The sequence below is a fragment of the Vombatus ursinus genome, unplaced genomic scaffold (assembly GCF_900497805.2).
Source record: "Vombatus ursinus unplaced genomic scaffold, bare-nosed wombat genome assembly UNPS02004533.1, whole genome shotgun sequence".
Classification (NCBI taxonomy): domain Eukaryota; kingdom Metazoa; phylum Chordata; class Mammalia; order Diprotodontia; family Vombatidae; genus Vombatus; species Vombatus ursinus.
The window spans coordinates 1318768-1339381 of NW_020944311.1; the positions used below are offsets into that span (position 1 = coordinate 1318768).

The 20614-nt window shown below is 43.9% G+C and overlaps 1 protein-coding gene across 2 annotated transcripts in view; it reads left to right on the plus strand.

Annotated features, from left to right (window-relative positions):
- The first annotated feature begins 2144 nt into the window (after positions 1–2144).
- Positions 2145–20614, plus strand: part of IL13RA1 (interleukin 13 receptor subunit alpha 1) — a 34376-nt gene continuing 15906 nt past the window's right edge. The window contains exons 1-4 of one of the 2 annotated variants that reach the window (XM_027837128.1): positions 2145–2251; positions 7836–7972; positions 13202–13337; positions 19230–19350. In XM_027837128.1, the coding sequence (XP_027692929.1) occupies positions 2188–2251; positions 7836–7972; positions 13202–13337; positions 19230–19350 (458 nt within the window). In that variant the 5' untranslated portion in view covers positions 2145–2187. Of the gene's footprint in view, positions 2252–7835; positions 7973–13201; positions 13338–19229; positions 19351–20614 lie in introns of those variants that run through there. The other variant, XM_027837138.1, reaches the window with a different exon arrangement.

Below are 20614 nucleotides of genomic sequence, written 5' to 3' on the forward strand. Positions count from 1 at the left end.
CCTTTGTGACTTGCTTGGCATTACTCAATATTCAGGAAAACAACTTTTTCATGCAGATGAAGATACTACACTAACGGCTACATAATTAGAGAATTGCAGCAACTTTTGAGATGGAATGTGGCCACCATCTGGACTGAAGAATTTTTAAGTATATACAAGTATTTATTATTAATAACTAGCATTTGTATAGCACTATGTGCCAAGCACTTTACAAATATTATCTCATTTGATCCGCATAATATCCCTGGGAGGTAAATGCTATTCTTATTCCTATTTCACAATTCAGGAAACTGAGGTAGACAGAGGTTAAGTGGCTGAATTGACCCAGGGTCACACAGCTGGTAAGTGTCTGAGACTGGATTTGAACTTAGGTCTTCCTGACTCCAGGTTTAGTACCCTATCCACCATGGTACCATCTAGCTTGGGAGTGCTGGATTCGGGATTTGTAAGGTTTAGGTTCACTGCCTCTTTTTTCTTGACACTTAGCTGTATGTCTTTGGGCAAACCATTCTATCTTTCTGAGCATCAGTTTCCTCCCAATCAAAGTGGGAATATGTACCTATCTCACTTTACTATAGGTAATGGATACCCACCTGTAGTACCTATGTCAAGGGGCTGTTGAGAGGCTCAAGAAAGATGCTGTAGGTAAAAGACTACACAAATTAACTATACTTAGTCATTCAGAACCCTCCTTGACAACAACAACAATAGCTAACTTACTGCATCTACCATACAACAGGTATTGTGCTAAGCACTTTACAAGTATTATCTCGTTTGACCCTTGCAACAACCCCGGGAGGTAGAGTTTCTGTTATTATCTCCATTTTACAGTTGAGGAAACTGAGGCAAACAAGGTTAAGTGACTTGCCCAGGATCACACAGCTAACACGTGTGAGGCTGGATTTGAATTCAGGTCTTCCCTGACACTACTAAAAAATGACTTAAGTACAATAACAACAATTTTCTGACTCCCGGCCAGCTCTCTATCCACAGTGCCACCCAGCTGATCCCTCAATTGAAACTATTTGCCTTTATAAAAATGCAAACACTGCTGCTGATAAATAATTGCCAATATGTAAATACTTTGTATTTAACTAGTTAAGAAAGTACTTGATCTTCTCACAAAGAGGCTTTGCTGGGGCAGCTAGGTGGCACAGTGGATAGAGCTCCAGCCTTGGAGTGGGGAGGACCTGAGTTCAAATCCGGCCTCAGATACTTGCCACTTACTTAGCTGTGTGACCCCGGGCAAGTCACTTAACCCCGATCGCCTCGCCAAAAACAAAACAAACAAATAAAACAAAGAGGCTCCGTTTTCATAGAACCACTGAATTTCGAGCTTCTCAGATGTCACTGAATCCAACTCTCCCCTTTCACAGATGAGGAAATTGAGGCCCAGAGAGAGAAAGAGAACGGCTCAAGGTCACTTACTAGGTGAGTGGCCGCAAATCCGGGGCTCTCTTCCTCAGTGTGGCCCTCGCCACGGTCGCCCCTCTCGTGACCTCGGTCCGACGGTGCGGCCTTGCCTCGCCTTCTCCAGGTGCAGGCCCTTTCCCGGGGCCGCCTGGCTTGTTGGCAGCCCGGCTCCGGGGCCGTGCGGAAGGAGCCACAGGCGGCTGGGTCGGCCCCGTGTCGGCCCCAACCCGCGAGTTCTCGCACCTCGAGCCCCACCATCCCCGGCGGGCCTCGTCCACGTGCCATGCCCCCAGAAGCCACTGCGCGCGCCCTCGAGCGAGCCCCGGAGGGCTGACGGGAGGAGAGACCTTAGGCGTCCGGCCCCGAGAGCCCGAGCTCCGCCCCAGGCCGGCCGGAGGGGACCCGGAGCGTCTGGGACCGCGTTGGTTCCGAAAGGCGGCCCCGGCTGGCCCGAGCTGCGCCGAGGAGGGGGTGGGGGGGGGGGCGGGGGCGGGGCGAGAAGGCTGGCCAGGTGTCTGGCGGGGCGGAGCGAGGGCCCCGCCCTCCCGGGTTACCTGGGGCGAGAGGGCGGGCCTGCGCGGCTCTTCCCGTCTGACCCCGCCCCTTCTCCCGGGCTGCGCCCGAGAGCTGGAGTCGGGAAGTGGCTCTGGAAGCCCGGAGGCAGACGCCTCCCCCTCCCCCTCCCCCCCCCCCACCCAGCACCCCCCCCCCCCCCCGCCGCCGCCGCCCTTGAGCTGAGGCCACGGCTGGCCAGTCTCGTGAACGAGGGGCTGCATGGAGGGGCTGGCGATCCTCTGCCTGCTGTGGGGCGCCGCCGCCGCCACCGAGATCGCGGCCGGTGAGTGGGGCACCCAGGGAGGGAGCGATCGGGATGGACCGGACCGGACCGGATCGGGCCGGGCCGGGCCCGGGGGCAGAGCCCACGCCAGGGGCACCATCGGCAGCTGGGCTCCCGCGGAGCCGCACTCTGTCCGGCCGCCGAAGTGGGGAACTTGCCGGGGAAGCCCGTCCTCTCCCCTCATCCTTCCCGGGATCTGAAGCCGACTGAAAGCCGGGAAGTTCCGCCACAGTCTCGAGGGAGCGGCCCTGGGAGCGTTAGAGCCGGCAGGGGTTGGGGGGGGGGGGGGGGGGGGGGGGAAAGAGAGCAAAGACCACTTGGCAGCCCCATCTGAGCTGCTGAGCCGGGGTAGAGCCTCAGCCTGCCTTTGGCGGCCGCCTGGCCCCCTACACCCCGCCTGGGTCGCCGAGGGCAGCCCGCAGGCAGGAGCCCAGTTCGGTCCCTGGACCAACGGACAGAGGCTGAAAGGGAATGAAAACCTTTCACAATTTCCTTTTGGTATTTATTGCCTTGTCTACTAGGCTTTGCGTTGTTGATAGTTTAAGGATGGGGGGGGGGGGAACCGCTCCTGTTATCCCCAGGTTTCCAAAAAATTGAAATTCTCTTTTATACACTGACTCAGCTTTTAAAGTCGGTTGATTAACTAGTATATATACATTAAGCGCTTAGCAATCTCACTGGGCAGAAAAGATTCAGAAAATCACATGACTTTTGAGTCTTAGACGAACTTTAGGGAACATCTAGGCTGAACTGTCACATTTTAGGAGGAAGGAAGCTAGAAGCCTAGAGAAGGGAAGACACTTGCCCTAGTGCCTGCTAACAGCTAAGATTGAGACTCAGGCACTCCAAAAGCAGACCTGCTGTTCTCTCCATTGGCGTAGAGGATGATGAAGTCACTTGTCATCAGTCATGAAGCTGAGTGGGTGCTACAAGCCAGGTTTCTTGACTGGGTGATTTTGTTCCACTCTACAGAGCTGCATCCTAAACACAAGGACCACCTCAAAACTGAGTACAGTCTCCATCTCACAGATCTGTTGGGTTCCAAAACTTGGTTTGTACTTGGTGGTTTGGAACTCAGAAGGATGATATGAACAATGGTTAGGTTTCCAAGCTGGGAGGCTGAGGCTAGAAGGTAGGGAAGATCTGGCAGCAAAATGAGGCAGAGTGGTTCATAGGTTGTGTTGTTTTGGGTTCCTTTGTCGTGTCATTTTTTAGTTGTGTCCTACTCTTCGTGACCCCATCTGGGGTTTTCTTGGCAAAGATTCTGGAGGGGTTTGCCATTGCCTTCTCCGGCTCATTTTACAGATGAGGAAACTGGGGCAAACAGGGTGAAGTGACTTGCCCAGGGCCACCCGACTAGTGAGTGTCTGAGGCTGGATTTGAACTCTGGAAGTGCACCACCTTGGTATTTTTGGGGGGTTTTTTTTTGGTTGGATTTTTTATTTTTAACAATGGGCCAATAGTGTAGTTTCCAGTAAAAAGCGATTGATGAAGCTTGAAGTGACCACAGAAAGCTTCACTGAGGAAGAGGAACTTGAGCCGGGCCTTGAAAGATGGATGGACTATAAATGATAGAAGGAAGGGAGTGTTTTTCAGGTGAAGGAAAGATGGAGAGTAAAAAGACCTGGAGGGAGAAATGAGCCTAGTGTATGGACTTTGAGGATGCTGATCTGGCCAGACCAGAGTGTAGGAAAAATAATGGGATGTTAAATAGGTAGGAAGAACAAGTTAGACTTGATATAGGCAGCAAGGAACCATGGAGGGCTTTTGGTAGGGGAATGACATGATGAAAGTAACATTTAAGGAAGATTTCTTTTTTTTTTTTTTAATGTGGGGTGGCTTAGATGAGAAAAAGACTGGCATCTCGAAATAGGTGATTAATTCACATGTGCAGATTGTCCTGGGATGATAGGTTACAAACCTGCTAGCAGGGGCCACATCTTACACGTTTTTGTATCTCTCATAGTTTCCGTCTTGGTGCTTTGTACACGGTAGGGACTTAACTATCTGGTCAGATGCACGAATGGAGAGGAAGGTATAAACACAACACAGAAAGAAAAATGGACAGGACTTGGTTATTGACCAAAGCATAGAGAGAAATGAGTCAAAGGTTATAATAATTCCTCACATTTGTATAGAGCTTTTTATGAAAGACTTTTCTCAGAAAAGCCCTGAGAGGTAGGCAGTATACATAATAGCATTCTCATTTTACAGATGAGGAAATTGAGGCTCAGAGAGGTTGGTCATATAACCAGCAAGTATCAGCCCATTCTAACTACAAGCCCAGCAAAATCAACACTACGCCCTGTCTCTGTAAGGTGACAAGATAATGCCAAGGTTTTATCTCTTCCCAAAAACCCACCATGTTCTGTCAGTGTTAATGTGTTCACATAGGAGAGACTAAAACCTGAGGTTTTGTAGGAAAGCTTTGTAAACATCATCATGTCAAGAATAGTGAGTTTGGTCATTTGTAATATTATAGACTAAATAAGGGATTATTTTTCCTTCTCTAAACTTGAAATCCAGAGTTTTTGTTTTTCTTGCTGCTTTGAGAGGCAGCATGACGTTATTGAAAGACATTGGCTCTTGTCATCAGGACGATCCGAGTTTGAATCCTGCCTTCAACACTTGCTAGCTGGGTGACCCTGGACAAGTCACTTCAACTCTCTGAGCTTCCAATTCCTCATCTCTAAAATGAGGGGGTTGTTCTCAGCCTCTAATATCCATTTTAGCTCTGAATCTATGATCCTCTGAGGTCAGTCAAGGCATCCAGACCACAAATCATTGCTACTAAAGAAAGTTTTCTGGGCAGAATTGTAATTCTTTAGTCTTTAGAGAACTTGAAAAATTTCAATGCCATTGAAAACTGAAATAAATTTCAAGAATATACATTTTTCTACCAGAAAATAAGTGATATTCAGATTTAAACCTTTAGCTTGAGACAGCAGAGATAAGACCTAGATTTTTGAAACTTAAGCTGGGGTTATAAAACTGGATGCTTGGGGGAGGGGAGAGTACATAAGACAAGATTAAAAGGTTTTTTTAAAAGATACTCAGCAAGGTAAGGTGGAAAGAGCTGGTGTCAGAAGGCTTGGGTTCAAACTCTTTGGATGCTTACTATCTGGATGACCTCCCTGGCCCTCAGTTTCTTCATCTGTAAAATGAGGGAGTTAAACTAGATCCCTATGATTTTAGTCTGAAAGGACTTTGCTCTGCTCTTTCAGTCTGCCTCCTGATCCCATCACTCTGCTTGGATGGCACGGATCTTCTTTTTTTCCTCATTTCAGTCCCCATGCCCCCTCTATCCAATTTGCCTCACATAATATTTTAATTTGCATCTCTCTAATACAGTGAATTACACAGTTGTGTTAATACAGCATTGATTTGTATCATATTTCTCTATGTATACTGTAAGGTCAATTACACCAGAGACTGTATCTTAACTACATTTTATATCTCTCCCACCCCCAATCTAGCACAATTCTATATACACAGTTTTGTGTGTGTGTGTGTGTGTGTGTGTGTGTGTGTGTGTATGTGTGTGAATTAGATCAGATAGAATATTGGACTTAGAATCAGGAAGACCTGGGATCAAATTCTGCCTCAGAGCCTTAGTTAGTAGTTTTGTGACCCTGGGAAGTCACTTTGACTCTCTGAGCCTGTCTCCTTCTCTGTGAAATGAGGTTGTGCTCAGTAGCCTCTAAAGGCCCTTCCTGTGATCCTATGAATTGCTTATTCTTCTCGTTTGATCCTCCATCCTCTCCTGAGACACTTCTCCGTCGGCTCCTTTTCTGTGACTCCTTTGCTGGCTTCTCATTTTCCCCCTAAGTTTTCATCCGTATAATTCTTCTCTCTATAGACCTTTTCTGCTTTTATATTTTATTATTTTATCTGTTCCAGTGGCTTCAATTATTACCTCAATGCAGATAACACCCACATCTGTGTTTCTGTTGACCTCTCCTCAGAGCTCCTTTCCTCAGTGTCTACTTGTTGGACATAGCAACATGGATAGCCCCATTGGCATCTCATACTCCACATGACCAAAATTCTTCACCTCTAAAAAATCTTCCCTCTGTCTCGCAACTCATTATGATGGTACCATCATCCTCCCAGTCACCCAGACTCGAGCCCTTGGAATCATCTTTGATTCTCTCCTCTCTTTGACATCAAGACGCTTGTAGTAGCCTCCTAACTGGCCTTCCTGTGTCCAGGGACTCCCTTTCACACAAGTAATCTTTGTAATGCCCCCCCCCCATTCTGTCACTCCACTCTTCAAAGCTTGTCCGGGGCTACCTATTACAAAATAAAGTATAACCTGATCTTAGCATTCAAGGCCCTACACAACCTGACTCCAACCTTCCTTTCAAGCCTTTCTCTTAAATCTTTTCATACATTCCACATTCCAATCCAACTGGACTACTCACTGCCCCCTGCCCTTTTCTACCATTTCACATCCCTGTCTGTTCCCTGTGCTTAAAATGGACCCACCCCAGTGGCTCAACCTCTACCAGTGGAAATCCTGCTAAAGGCTGGAATTTCTTCTTTGTGTCTGTAATACAGGGAGTAAAGTTGTAAGTGGCAAGCACTCGATGTTAGAATTGACGTGAATACATGATGTAAAAAGTTAGCAGGAGAAATGAAGAAAAAAAAAGTAGAAATGCTTGTCAGAACGGCCACAAGTTTGAAAAAGAAACCCATGAGATTGGGTGATACCTCCCTCAAAGATGGAACTGGTCATATCGTTAGAGAATATAGAAGTAAGCCAACCATGACTGAAGCAGCTGATTTCTTTTCCTGGGACACTGGACAGGGCACAAAGTACTTTCTCCATCTCCTCAGGTGATCCAGAGCTGCAGGTGCACAATTAATCTGAACAAATCGTGCCCTCAGGAACCACAGAGTGCTTTTAAATTCTCTCACAACTGGGGAGGGGGGGAGAGAAGGAGGGGGGAGAGAGATGCAGGGGAGGGGAGGGGAGGGGAGGGGAGAAAGCCAGAATCCAAGTAAGTGCTGCTCCAAAAGCTATTAGGTCATTTGGAAAGACTTACTTAAAAAAAAAAAATTGAAAAGGCTTCTCACTTTCACTAAGATAGCCTTAAGACTGTAGGGAAGGAAGAAGAAACAAGTGTTTTAGTGCCTACTTTGTGCCAAGTATTGTGCTAAGTGCTATACAAATATTATTATCTTATTTGATCCTCACCACAACCCTGAAGGTAGGTGCTATTATTATTCCCATTTTACCGTTCAGGAAACTCAAACCAACAGAAGTTAAGTGACTTGCCCAGAGTCACACAGCTAGGAAGTGTCTGAGGCCAAGTTTGAAATCTTCCTGAGTCTGGACTCGGCACTGTGTACACTGTGGTACACCCTAGCTGCCTATAATACCCTGACTCTGAATGTGGCTGTTGAAAATTGAGATATGAGTGGACTCCAGACAGAGGAAGCTAAGGCCCCTAGCTGAACTATGGTCTATATTTTCAATCCATACATACAAATGAAAAGATTCAATGAGGCATCGATAATACCAAGAGATAGCTGTTTAAAAAACAAAACAGAAGACTTTTCTTGTGCTTGGTTTGAACAGAGGCTCACCCTCCACCTGTGACCAATTTCAGCATTTCCGTGAAGAACCTCTGTACTATCTATTGGCAGTGGAGTCCTCCTGAAGGTGTCAATGCAACATGTAAGCTGTGGTATGATAGTCATTTGGGGGAGGAAAAGGTACGTTTCATTCAGGGGTAAGTTTTCTTGCTATTCACTGCGTTGGTAATGCAAAATCGGCATCAAGAATTCTGCAAAAGGTTGGGTAAATTACCATCTCTTATTGGTTTGGGATTTCCCTTTGTGCATCTTCAAGTTACATTTCAACCAAAAATATTGAGAAAATGGAATATCCTTAAAATCTGGCCATGTACAGAAGATCCAGGTGAGAAGTCACATGTGTTTTGGTTTCGCAAGGTTACAATATTTATGGGATGGATGTGGAATGCAACTGGTCTTTCAATGCCTTTAATTCCCATGAGCAGTCATACAAGTATACAGTGCCTTTATAATTGTTCGATGAGATTTCACACCTTTTGCCATCATTTAATGTAATCAGCTGTTCCCATTGGATAGGTTCTTGCCACACAACCAGTTAGAATGAATGCAGGCAAGAGTCAGGAATTACTTCTAATAAGAAGTTATCTTAACTTGCACATTCAATAGGGTAACTTTTAACCTCTCTTTTAGAATTTAAGTAAAATTTTCATTACACTTCAATATTTCAAGGATGAGTATAACAGTATATGTACTGCTTCCACTTATGCCAATAACACTTCAGTAAACAGTCTTTCTGAGGGTCTGTGCCCAAAAAATTCATCACTCTGCAGCCAGCCTGGTAAGGAACCTAATTTTCACTGGGTCAGTCTGAATAATTTCTGGTGTGTTGTGTTAACTTATCTGATCTAACCAGTTTCTCTTCCCCAAGCTGCCAGTCTTGCCCCAAGCTCCCTAGACCCTCCACAACAAGAGATTGTATTTCTATTTCCTATTGTTGCTCTTAATGTCTTCAGAATAGGGCTTTAGGTTTCTGACATTAAGAGATTATTGAGAAAGTAAACTGTGTGTAATAAAAGATTCATGGTTTCCCATATAACTTTTTCTTGTCATACTTTCTGTATAGAAATGTTCTTTTTTTAGGGGGTTAGGGTATTCATTAAATTTAGACTAAAACATAAAAACAAACAAAATAAATGACTAAAAATTGAAACAATGATTTTAGCAAAGTAACAGGATATAAAATAAATCTACATAAAACATCAGCATTTCTATATATCACCAACAAATCTCTGCAAGAAGAGATAGTAAGAGATACCTACCTCATTTAAAATAACTGTAGACAACATAAAATACCTGGAATTATACCTGCCAAGACAAACCCAGGAGCTTCATGAACATAATTATAAAATACTTTTTATACAAATAAAGTCAGATTTCAATAATTGGGAAAATATTAATTGTTCATGGGTGGGCAGAATCAATATTTAAAAAATGACAATTCTACCTAAACTAGTCTACTTATTCAATACCATCCCAATTAAATTACCAAAAAAATTATTTTGTTGAGCTAGGAAAAAAAATAACAAAATTCATTTGGAAGAACAAAAGGTCAAGAATATCAAAGGAATTAATGAGGGAAAAAAATGTAAAGGAAGGAGGTTTAGCGGTACCAGATCTCAAACTGTATTATAAAGTGGTAATTATCAAACTGTCTGGTACTGGCTAAGAAATAGAAAGGTCAATCAGGGTAGACATGCAGTACACAGTAGTAAATTATTATAGTAACATTGTGTTTGACAAATGTAAAGATTTAAGCTTTTGAGATAAGAATTCTCTATTTGGTAAAAAATTATTGGGAAAACTCGAAAGCAATCTGGCAGAAATTAGGTATAGACCAACATTTTACGCCATTTACCAAGATAAGGTCAAAATGGACACATGACCTAGATGTAAAAGGAGATATAAGAAAATTAAAAGAACATGGAACATATTACCTATCAGACTTATGCATAGGAGTAGAATTTATAAATAAACAAGAGATAGAGAGGATTGTGAGATGTAAAATGGATAATTTTGATTGCACTAAATTAAAAAGATTTTGTACAACTAAAACCAATGTAGGCAAGATTAGAAGGAAAGCAGAAAATTGGGGGTGGAGAGATTTCATAGACAGTTTCTCTGATAAAGGTTTCATATCTCAAATATATGGAGAACTTTGTCAAATTTATAAGACTATGAGTCATTCCCCAGTTGATAGTCAAAGAATATAAACAGACAGAAGAAATCAAAACTATCTAGTCATATGAAAAAATGTTCTGAATCACCATTGATTAGAAAAATTAAATTAAAACAGCTTTGAGATATCTCACACCTATCAGATTGGCTAAAATCATAGAAGGGGAAATGACAACTGTTGCAGGGGATGTGGAAAAGTTGGGACACTAATACACTGTTGGTGGAACTGTGAACTGATCCAACCATTTTGGAAGCAATACGGAATTATGCCAAAGAGTTATAAAACTGTGTATACCCTTTGACCCAGCAATACCACTGTTAGGTCTATTTCCTAAGGGTAAGGAAAAAGGAAAAGAACCCATATGTTCCAAAATATTTATAGCAGTTCTCTTTGTGGTGGCGAAGAACTGGAAATTGAGGGGATGCCCATCAACTGGGGAATGGCTAAATAAGTTGTGGCATATGATTGTTATGGAATACTACAGTGCTGTAAGAAATGATGAGCAGGTTGATTTGAGAAAAACATGGAAAGACTTACATGAAATAATGCGGAGTGAAATGAGTAGAACCAAGAGAACATTGTATCCCATAATATCAATATTGTTCAAAGAATAACTGTGAACAACTGAGTTATTCTGAGTATTATAAATATTCAAATTAACTATAAAGGACCTATGAAGGAAGATGCTATCTACCTCCAGAGAAAGAACTTATAAATAGAAGTGTGCATAGTATGGTTTTACATATACATATATACATATGTTTATGTGTGTGCGTGTATATCTGTATCAAATGGTGGCCTTCTCTAGTGTGGGGTGAGGAGGAAGGGAGGGACAGTTTGGAACTTAAAATGTAACCAGAAAAAATTTTTTTTTAAAAAAGGACATTACTAAGGAGTAATAGTAATTATTGCCCTTCTGTGGCTTGCAAAACAGATGGATCGGTATTTTAAATAGTTGTGAGAAGGTTTTCCCAGAGGCTCTGCCTATCCTAGGCTGCCCTCATAAACAAGGTATTAGTTGATAAGGGTTTGAGGTAGACCAGGAATACCGTATTTGCATTTTCCCAAGGAACTAAAAATATCACTCAAAACAGTGACACTCCAATAATGGTATGACAATCCTCCTCGAGGGAGGATTGATATTTTGGGGGGGGGGGCGGGGAGGACATCGGCCAAAGGTTAGCCTGAATTTGGTTGAATAGTGGTGACTGTCTCTGCCTTTAAGAAGTTCAATGAAGGAAGCTTTTGTGCTCTTGGATGTTACCTCCATAGTAAGACCCTAATCATCCAATTTCAATTGTGAAAGAGAAGTCATCTTTCCAAAGAAAAAATGGGCTCTGGTCCCTCTTGGAAGTGGTGTACCATCGATGCCTTGACTCTGTTGGAAAGAAAGGTAGACACTGGAGCCCAGAGCTTGAGCCATGTGGACAGTGTTGTTGATAAAGTCATTACGTTGTTACAGACAGTGTGCTGGGTTAGTGGATGGAAAGTATCTATTTGCAACCAAAACTTTAAAACACTTAAATTTAAGACCTAAGGTTGAAAATAATTAGAAATCATCTGTCCTTGATATTTTCTAATGTCTTTATGCACTGTGTTATATGTATTTATTGAAATATTATGTATTTATAATGTATCTTTCATATATCATTGACGTATATTAAAGCAACAGTTTAGGTAAGATATTCAGGATTCAAGAGTTAGAATTTAAATATCTTAAGGTGATTGAGTAAGTAATCTTGGAAGGTTATTTTTAGGCTTGGGATTCTAGGACCATAAAAATGAAAAACAGATTTTTAGCCCTTTCTTTAGCATTACAATAAATTGTGCTTTTTTCCACTGTAGAATGAAAAGTGATTGAGTATTATTACCATAACACAAGAAGGCTATGCTAGCCTAGTTTTAGGTATGTCATCACCAGGAGAGAGACCTATCCCACTTGGTGAATCCATCAAAAACCTGTTAACATAGCCATAGCAGTCCATGGAAGCATTGATCAGGAACTCTTCTGAGAAAAGAAATACAGTATGAGCCAACCAAATGAGCCCTGGTCCTGAGGGGTCGTTTCAGGAGTCACTCTGGTTTCAAGTTTCTAATGAGTCCTTCATTGGGCCCAAGGTAGCCAGTAAGAGGAAAAAGTAGAGTTGGCTAAGAATAATCTTCCCTGTTTTGAGTGTTAATGAGATAGCTTCTTCAAAGTTGAAAGTTCTGCTTATCTCAGAGCTCTTGTGAGAAGAAGAGGTGTGGGCTTCATACGGTTCCATTTGGTTTGGGTTCCCCATCGATTCTGAGCTTAGTCTAAGCATAACTGTTCATTCTTGAAGGGATAGTATTGAAAATACAATTATTAATGGAAATATGTTTTGCATGTGTGCACATATATTATCTATATCTAATTGCCATCTCAGGGAGGGAGAAAATTTGGAACTCAATTTTTAAAAAAAAAAACAAAAGTTAAAAATTGTTTTTATATGTAATCTGAAAAAAATAAAATATAAAAATTTTTCACCAAAATAAAAAAGGGAAATATAATTATTCCAGTTGGAGTGTATTGTCTTGTGTGAGATGCTGGAATGCTAAGCATTCCCTTGAGATTTTGAGCAGAGATGGTCTGTGTACCAACCATCAGGTAGAAAACTTATCTGCACAGATATCTCCATAACTCAAAGCCAGATCTCTTGCAAAGCAGGATATGGTTTGTTTGGGGATACAGTTAGGAACAGACACGTTTTTCTTTATTTGAAGTACATTTTCACACATCACCTTGTGAATGTTTAATTTGGTTATGTCCCGTGGTTTCTCAAGGTATGTGGGATTGTACTGGGCAATTTTGATGCACCTTGTATTTCTTTTCCAGTTAAATTTAAGAGGAAGACAACATAATGTTGTGGATAGAGGCCTGACCTTGGGGTTAGATCCTGCGTCAGAGCCACACTGGCTGTGTGACCCTGGGCAAATGTCATCACCTCTCAGTGCCTGGGAAGTCCTCCAAGACTCCAACTTGAAAAGTAGTTTCTCATCTGTTTTGGTGGAGGCAATGAAATCACGGGTGGGGCCCCACAAGTGAAATGCATCTCGATTCTCAGTTTGGGCATTGTTTTCTCACTTAATTGTATTGTGTTTGAAGGATATAATCATGCTTTTTTTTTTTTTTTTTTGGTTTTTAACCTTAGGTAATCAGTTTAAAGACCTTTCGGATTGAAGAAGTGGCCCTAAATGAAAGAATTTGCCTCCAAGTGAGATCACAGTGCAGTGTGTCGAGCACCCATCCTAGTGATGCTGTAGAAATGTGCACTGTACCCCCAGAAGGTAAAATTGTCTATAAAATGGGGCTAATCCAGTGAGTCCCTTCCAGCTTGGAATCCTGGCAACGGTACAGGGTCTAAGAGAGAAGAGACAGGGAGCCAAGGCCCAAGACTTAAGTTCAGGACCCAGGAGGGGCCAGAAAAGGGCAGGAGGAAACAGAGGAGGTGTAGGGTATATGCAAATCAAGCAAAGGGGCAAAGGACCTCCTCGGGAATTTGTCATCAGCAGTGGCTAAGTGCTGCAGAGACGGCCCATGGAGGATGAGGGTGGAGGAAAAGCCACTGGATTTGGTGATTGGCTTCTCATTAATGACGTTAGAGAAATGAGTTTCAGTAGAGAGGTGTGAGACTCGAGGAGTGAGTGGGTGATGAAGAGGGCATTTTGGAAACAAGACACTTAGAACAAAGAGACGCCAGAAAAGAGCCAGTAGGTAAAGAAGGAGCAATGGGGTCAAATGAGGGTGATTTTTAAATTGGGGAGAATTGAGCATTTTTCAAGGCAGCGGAGGAGAGAAGATCACGTGGACACACACACACACACACACACATATGGGGAGGAAGGGAAGATGGCACAGAGATGAAGCTCTGCCTTCCTGACTGGCCTGTACCCTATGCTCAGCCACTTTATTGATCTCAGTCCCAGAATCCTTCAACCGGTCACCACCCCTGCCCTGCCAATCTCTAATTCTGCCTAACCCCCACCATCCACTTTTTCTACTCCTAGCCTGCCAAGTCTTGCTAGAGAAAGTTCAAAAGTGCGGATTGGGGCCCCTACGAATTCATGCTCTCTGCTAGCTTGGCCTTCACAGCTGTTTCGCAGTCTTTTGGCTCATCTCTTATCCAATATCTAGTATTCTTCAGAGGGATAATTCTAAAGTGTTTGTATTCCTCAAAGCCCCACCCTACTGTACACTCAGTTCAAAGTAGAATTGAATTAGATTGCTGTATTGGGAAGATGGAGTCCATATATAGGAACTCCTTCAACTCTCCTGCTCTATACCTTAAACTAACGTGTACTCTGCACATCCTCTTCTCTGTGTCCTCCTATTTCAGAGGAAGTGGTAGGTTTCCTGCTTTCTAAGCCTACACCTGCCATGTATTATTGGTTTTTCAATTTCCCTATTCACTGGTTTGTTTCTCTTGTCTAAAAACTTCGGTACTCTGCTGTCCTTAGGACAAAACCTTCCCTCCATGCTGCTATTTCATTTCACTCCTTCTTTTTGCTGTCAGAGTTCTTAAAAGAAATAGTGTTCCCCGGTTTCTCATCCCTCTTGCCCTTCTGTCCTCACTACTCTATTTGCAACTGCTCTTTCAAAAGTTACCACTGGCTACTTTCCCTCCAAGTCAACTGCATGTATTCTGTCTGCATTCTTTTTGACGTGTTTGTAGCATTTGATGCCTAAGTACTCTCTCCTCCTCTGGATTTTGTGATTTTGGCATCTCCTGCTTCTTTTCTCTAGCCACTTCTTTGTCTCTATTGTTGGCTCCTCATCTTCTTCTCTTTTTTTCTTCTTTCTATAGTCACTCCCTTGGAAACCTTATCTGCTTCCAGGGCTTATACTATCGTTTCTGTGGAGGTGACTCTTCAGTCTTTATTTCCAGCCCCAACGTCTCCAGAGCTTCATTCAGGTTCACATTTTCACCAGCCTAGTAGACATTTCCAACCAAATCTCTTGTCTTTCCTGATTTCTCTAATTTTATTAATGGTAATACTATCTCATTTACTCAGGCTCAAAACCTGAATCAAATTTGACTCTTAACTCTCTCCTGCTAATATTTACTCATTGGGCAAAGACCAATGGATTTTTTTTTTGTCTTGGCACCGTGTCTTACATCATCCTCCTAGGCTTCAGTTTGCTCACCTTTAAAGTGAGGGAATTGGACCAGATGGCAATACTTTGAACTAATAAATGAAGAGGCTAGGCTGACTCTGGCCTCTAAAGTCTCTCAGACGTAAACAGCCTGTGGTCATATTTATGGTAGTACTTCCAAAGTTTACCAGGCTTAACTCAAGGCCTTTCTAGCCCAATCTCACACACATTAGTTGATGCTATCATGTTAGTGGGTGAAAATGGCTTCATGTAGGTTTGCATTTTAACACAATGACTTAACCCAAGGGATTCTACTGCCAGGGCCTCAGTGGCCTCTGGTGGGCTAGTGGGACAGATGTCATTCAAGTCCACTACATTTATTAAGTACTTGCTATGTGCCAGGCACTGTGCTAAGCCCTGAAAATGACGATCCCCCTTTTAAGGAAGTCGAATTCCCCTGGGGACTTGCAGGAGAACACGTGCACAGATAAGCATGATGCAAGAAGGCAAAGAAGAGGCAGGCTTTGGAGTCAGTCCAGCAGCATTTAGTAAGTGCCTACTGTGTGCCAGGCACTGGGCTAAGTGCTGGGGATTACAGAGAAAGGCAAAACCAGTCCCTGCCCCCTCAAGGAGCTCACATTTTAATGGGGGCAGCAACGTGCATACAACTGTGTACAAACAAGAGATAGTTATAGGATAAATTCCTCTCAGAAGGAAGAAGGACTGGGAAAAGCTTCCTGTAGGATGTCAGACTTTATAAGAGACTTGAAGGAAGCCAGGAGGCATGGGAGACAGCCAGAGCAAAATGCCTGGAGTTGTATCCCGGGGTTCTGTACTGGGTCGTGGAGTACTCGGAGGCCAGTGTCATTTGGATCAGAGAACTTGGAGGGACTAGAAAAGTCAGAAGGAACCAGGTTATGAAAGATTTTCAAAGCTCAATGGGAGATTTTCTGTTTGATCCTGAAGGTCACAGGGAACCCCTGGAATTTAGTGGGAAGGAGAGGGGCATGGCAAACTGCAGTAGACCGTTCAGCATCCCAGCATTCACTTCTGTGGTTCACATGTAGTCGGGCTTGCCCCAGCCTCGAAAATTTCCCTGCAGCGAGATGATCTTACATTTAGCAAAGTATGAAACTTGAATTACAAGAAACCCTGCAAAGGAAATTGCCATCTAGAAGCAGGATTTTAGAACCTCTTCCTAGGTTCCTGATCTCTAAATAATTCGTGGTGGAGCCATGATTTCATCAGAAATTCACAGAATCTTGGAGCTGGAAGGGATCTCTGGCCATCTAGTCCAGTCTGCAGAGGAACCCCTCTGGTAGCATCCAGTCTTTGCTTAACAAATTCAAAGGAATCCCATTGTCTCACAGGCAGCGCCTTCCACTTTCCAAAGCGGATTGTTTGAAAGGTTTTCTGCACATTAAGCTTGAGGGTCCTCCTTTACTTTGACCCCCGGCTCCCAGATCTGCCCTCTAGGGACGATATAGAACAAACTGAATCCCAGTGAGCTTTGAGTGGTCAATACTGTGTCATTTGTAAAAGGGGCATTTGGAGGAGGACCTTGCCGTGGATTGTGAATCCTCCTTTTGTTTGGGCTGCACCAAGGAGAGCTTCTCTGACTGCTGAGGGCCTCACAGGGACTTTATATACCTCCCTCCATTCCATTTCAACACCAACGATTCTGACAGCTTGGTTCAACCATCTGCTAAGTGCTGCCATCAGTCACAGTCTTCTGTGATTTCTATGTCTGTGGGGGAGCTGCAGTAGCTGAGGAGAGCCTTCGGGCTTTAAAATAATCAATAAGAAGCACAGGGGAATCTTGCTTTTACTCCCCTTTCAGCCAGTTGGGTATCTGTAAAGATGTAGTCAGGAGTGGGGGGGGGGGAGCCTACCTATTCCCCTCCCTTATTTTAATCAAGATAACACTGAGGGTGTTACCCAGGGCATCCTCGTAAAGATTTTATAGAAATGGGAAAGAAAGCATATTGGTCAGTAGTTGCTAATGACTTCTAGGTCACTCTTTCCCCCTTCCTTTTCTGCTCTTCCTTTCCTGTAGAGATCCTGAAAATCATTCCTAGGTGCCATTAAAATGGCCGCCTCCAGCCCAGATTTCCTTTTCTTTGAAGTACTCTAAGTATTCCGCCCTTTTTCTTATCTCAGAATATCTTCCAGTGGGATCCATTGCTGCTGAGGTGATAGATTCCACTTGTGTTAGTTGTGTTGTTAACAGTGAGAATGGGGGGGGGGGGGGGGGGGGGGGGGGGGGGGGGGGGGAGGAAGGATTGAGAGAGGGAGGGAGGTAGAGGGAAAGAGACCAAGAGAGAACATTATAGGCAAGGAGCCAATTATCACCTTACATAACAGCAAACACCCCCTCCCCCCCAATCAAGGGTTTGCTTGCTGTGATGAGCCCTTAGTCAGAAACTGAAAGACCAGCATGAGCGCCATCTTTCTTCAGCCTGTTCAAGGTTTTCTCCTCTTCATTGGTGCCCGTGGTTACTTATTGTTATCGCTCCTGGAATTGGGGTGTGGAATGTGACAGGGCAGGTGTCCAGAAATGGAGCAGCGTTGAGAAGACCCCAAATTGGCCTCAGCCAGGCTACATTCTAGTTAAAGTGATTAGATGATGAGATACATAATAAAGTTTGAAATACTTGAAGCTGCAGGACTTTTTCTTTGCCCTGGCAGCAGCTAACTCTCCCATCTTCCCCTTCCTTTTACCTCAGCCCCCTGCCAGGCCCCCTTGGCCTTATTTGCTTAGCTGGCTTTTCCCCTCTCAGAATGGGAGAAAGCAGGAAGCTCGGTATGGAGCCCAGGCCAGGGATTGAAGGGAAAACTTAAGATTAGGGTTTGATTTCCTCCTTCTCTGTGCCTCCTTTTCAGTAGGAAGTGAGGCTCTTTGGGCCCCTGAAGAGTAATGATTCAAAAACCACTTGCTATGTAACTTCTTTGGTTATTTAGGCATCTGCAGTGACCCCATTTAGGGCCACTCATGGGCAACAAGCTGGTCTTCTCAAGATCAAGCGGTGGAAGAAAGCATCGGATAGGGTATGGGTCATATCTGCACTGGGCAGAATTTTCTGGGGGAGTGGGGGAGGGGAGAGAAAGGGGGGGCAGGAATGGGGTGAGAAAAGACTACAGGCTGACCTTCAGGTTAAGAAGGTAACTAGGTGGTGTAATTTGAAGGGAGTCCAAAGGACCATTTGTGCCCCACCCCCCAGCAAAAAATGAAATCAACCCTACCAGGCTTGAAATTGTTAGTCCTTATTGTCATTCTTTTGGCTTAAACCATTATTTCTAGAAGGCTTGGGTTAAATGTTGGGAAAACTACCAGCTTAGCATATTAACCCATTAGTAGTAGTTAACAAACACATGGATTTGGTTTTGAACGGACAGAACAACTGAGGAAATATGGCAACCAGCAAGTAGTGGGAGGAGCTTCAATGAGCTTGGCTGGCAGGTACAGAAACTGTCACATCTAGGAACTATTTTCTGCTACAGCATTAAAGCAAGGGATGGGGACTGATAGCTTGCTGTAGCTTAGCTGGGGATCAGAGAGCCCTCGGGCCAGCTGGTTCCTGAAGCCGGCCTCCTCCCTTATGAGTAGAGGAGATGCTCTTAAGATGCAGGAAATGCTACCCTCAACTTTCAGGCCTTCCTCCACTGGAGTGCTGGAAGACCCTTGTGTGTAGGAAGGGAAGAAGAGCCTGTGACCCTGGTGGGCCCCTCTGAGCTGGGGGAAGTCGGAAGGTACAGAAAAGGAGGGAGAGGGCAAATAAGACAAGCTACTTGTGACTGGAGCTGAGGCTGACCTCCAGTTACTGGCTTTTACTCGTGGGTCTGAGTACAGAACACTAATTAATAAGAAGAAATAATAAGAGCTAACATTTCTATGGGGCTTTCGGGTTTGCAGAGTGCTTTACGTATATTATCTCCTTTAATCTTCCCAACAGCTCCACTAAAAAGACTTTTTCCATTTTCTGAGGAAAGGTGGTGAGGTACCTGAGGACGTCATGGTTGGGGATGGTGGGCGGAGGCCAAGGGGGAGGCGGTGTTCTAAGCCTCCCTGGCCTCTGGTTTTCCAGGTGACCCAGAGTCTGCTGTAACAAGACTGCAGTGTATTTGGTACAACCTGCGCCAAATGAATTGTACATGGCTCCCCGGGAAGAAGGCGCCTCCAGACACAAACTACACTCTGTACTACTGGTAGGTGATGACAGGCTGTGCACGTGCCTGTGAAAGCAATAGGAAGTGCCCCACACATACACACCAGCACCCGTACACACATACCCCAAAGGCAATTTCTAGCAGATAGGAAGCCTGAGCTAATCGTTAGCTCAGCCTCCGTGGAAGATGCATCTCAAGGGGGCTCCTCATAGCTGAGCTCTTCCCTTTATCCAAAGAGCTCCATTGAGTCTCTCTGTGGCCCCCGATTCTCTGATTTGTCCACTTGGTGCTAAATTGGAGGAAGATAGTGGATTTGATTTAGCAAACGTTCAGACTGTCCCTCACCTTTGATTAGAATGTCACCTTTTCATTGGCTTTGCTTGCCACAGAGCTTGGACCTGAGTAAGGTCCACGCCTGCTCTGTCCTCCCTGCTGTTTGTAAAAGCTACTGTCGGCTATTTGGCGAAGAGATTCAGAGACTGGCATTGGTTCCTGCTTCCCCGCCTCTGTGTGGGCTCCCTACCTCTGGCATAGGAACTTAGCCCCTGCTTATGACACTACCCTTTGATCAGTGGACCCTCACCCCCTGCCAGGCACACCAGAAGAAAAGGGGACAGAAAGTTCTTTGGCTGGGGGAGGAGGGAAAGGAGAGGAGATTAGTGACTGCCCCTCCACCCCCTCCCCCATTGGAAAACTGGCATCAACCTAGAGGATGCAGGGATGTCCTGAATTTCTTCGGAGTTGATCTGCCAAGTGCAGACTCTGCAGGCCAGTGAATCTAGGGAGATACAGCAGTCATCATCCTGGAAAGGTTGGGAATCTTCAAATGCTGTCTTCCGTTTGTATGTTGAATACAAATTTTCTTTAAAATGAAGGAAAATAATCCCTCTAAACCAATATAACCACATAGCCAGAACTCTAATTTAAAATGTATTTTACCAAACCAATGATGAGAACAATCTGGCCATACTTCGTTCTTAACACTATGTATATATTTCAAAAGAAACGTGAGATTTGCAAATTTAGAGAATCCACCCCAAATGTTCACATGGATTGTTTGTGCCCGACCTGTGGTAGAACATTCCAAGCTTGCTCTGGTCTGATGAGTCACAGTCGGACACACTGTAACTTGACTCTAGCACAGTGATGTCATTTTGGTCCTTTTTGAGAACAAAGGACAACAACCAATGTATGTATTATGTAGCTATAAGTATGTATACATATATACGTATATACATATGTATACATATATACATGTACATATATACGTATATACATGCGTATAAATATATACATATATATT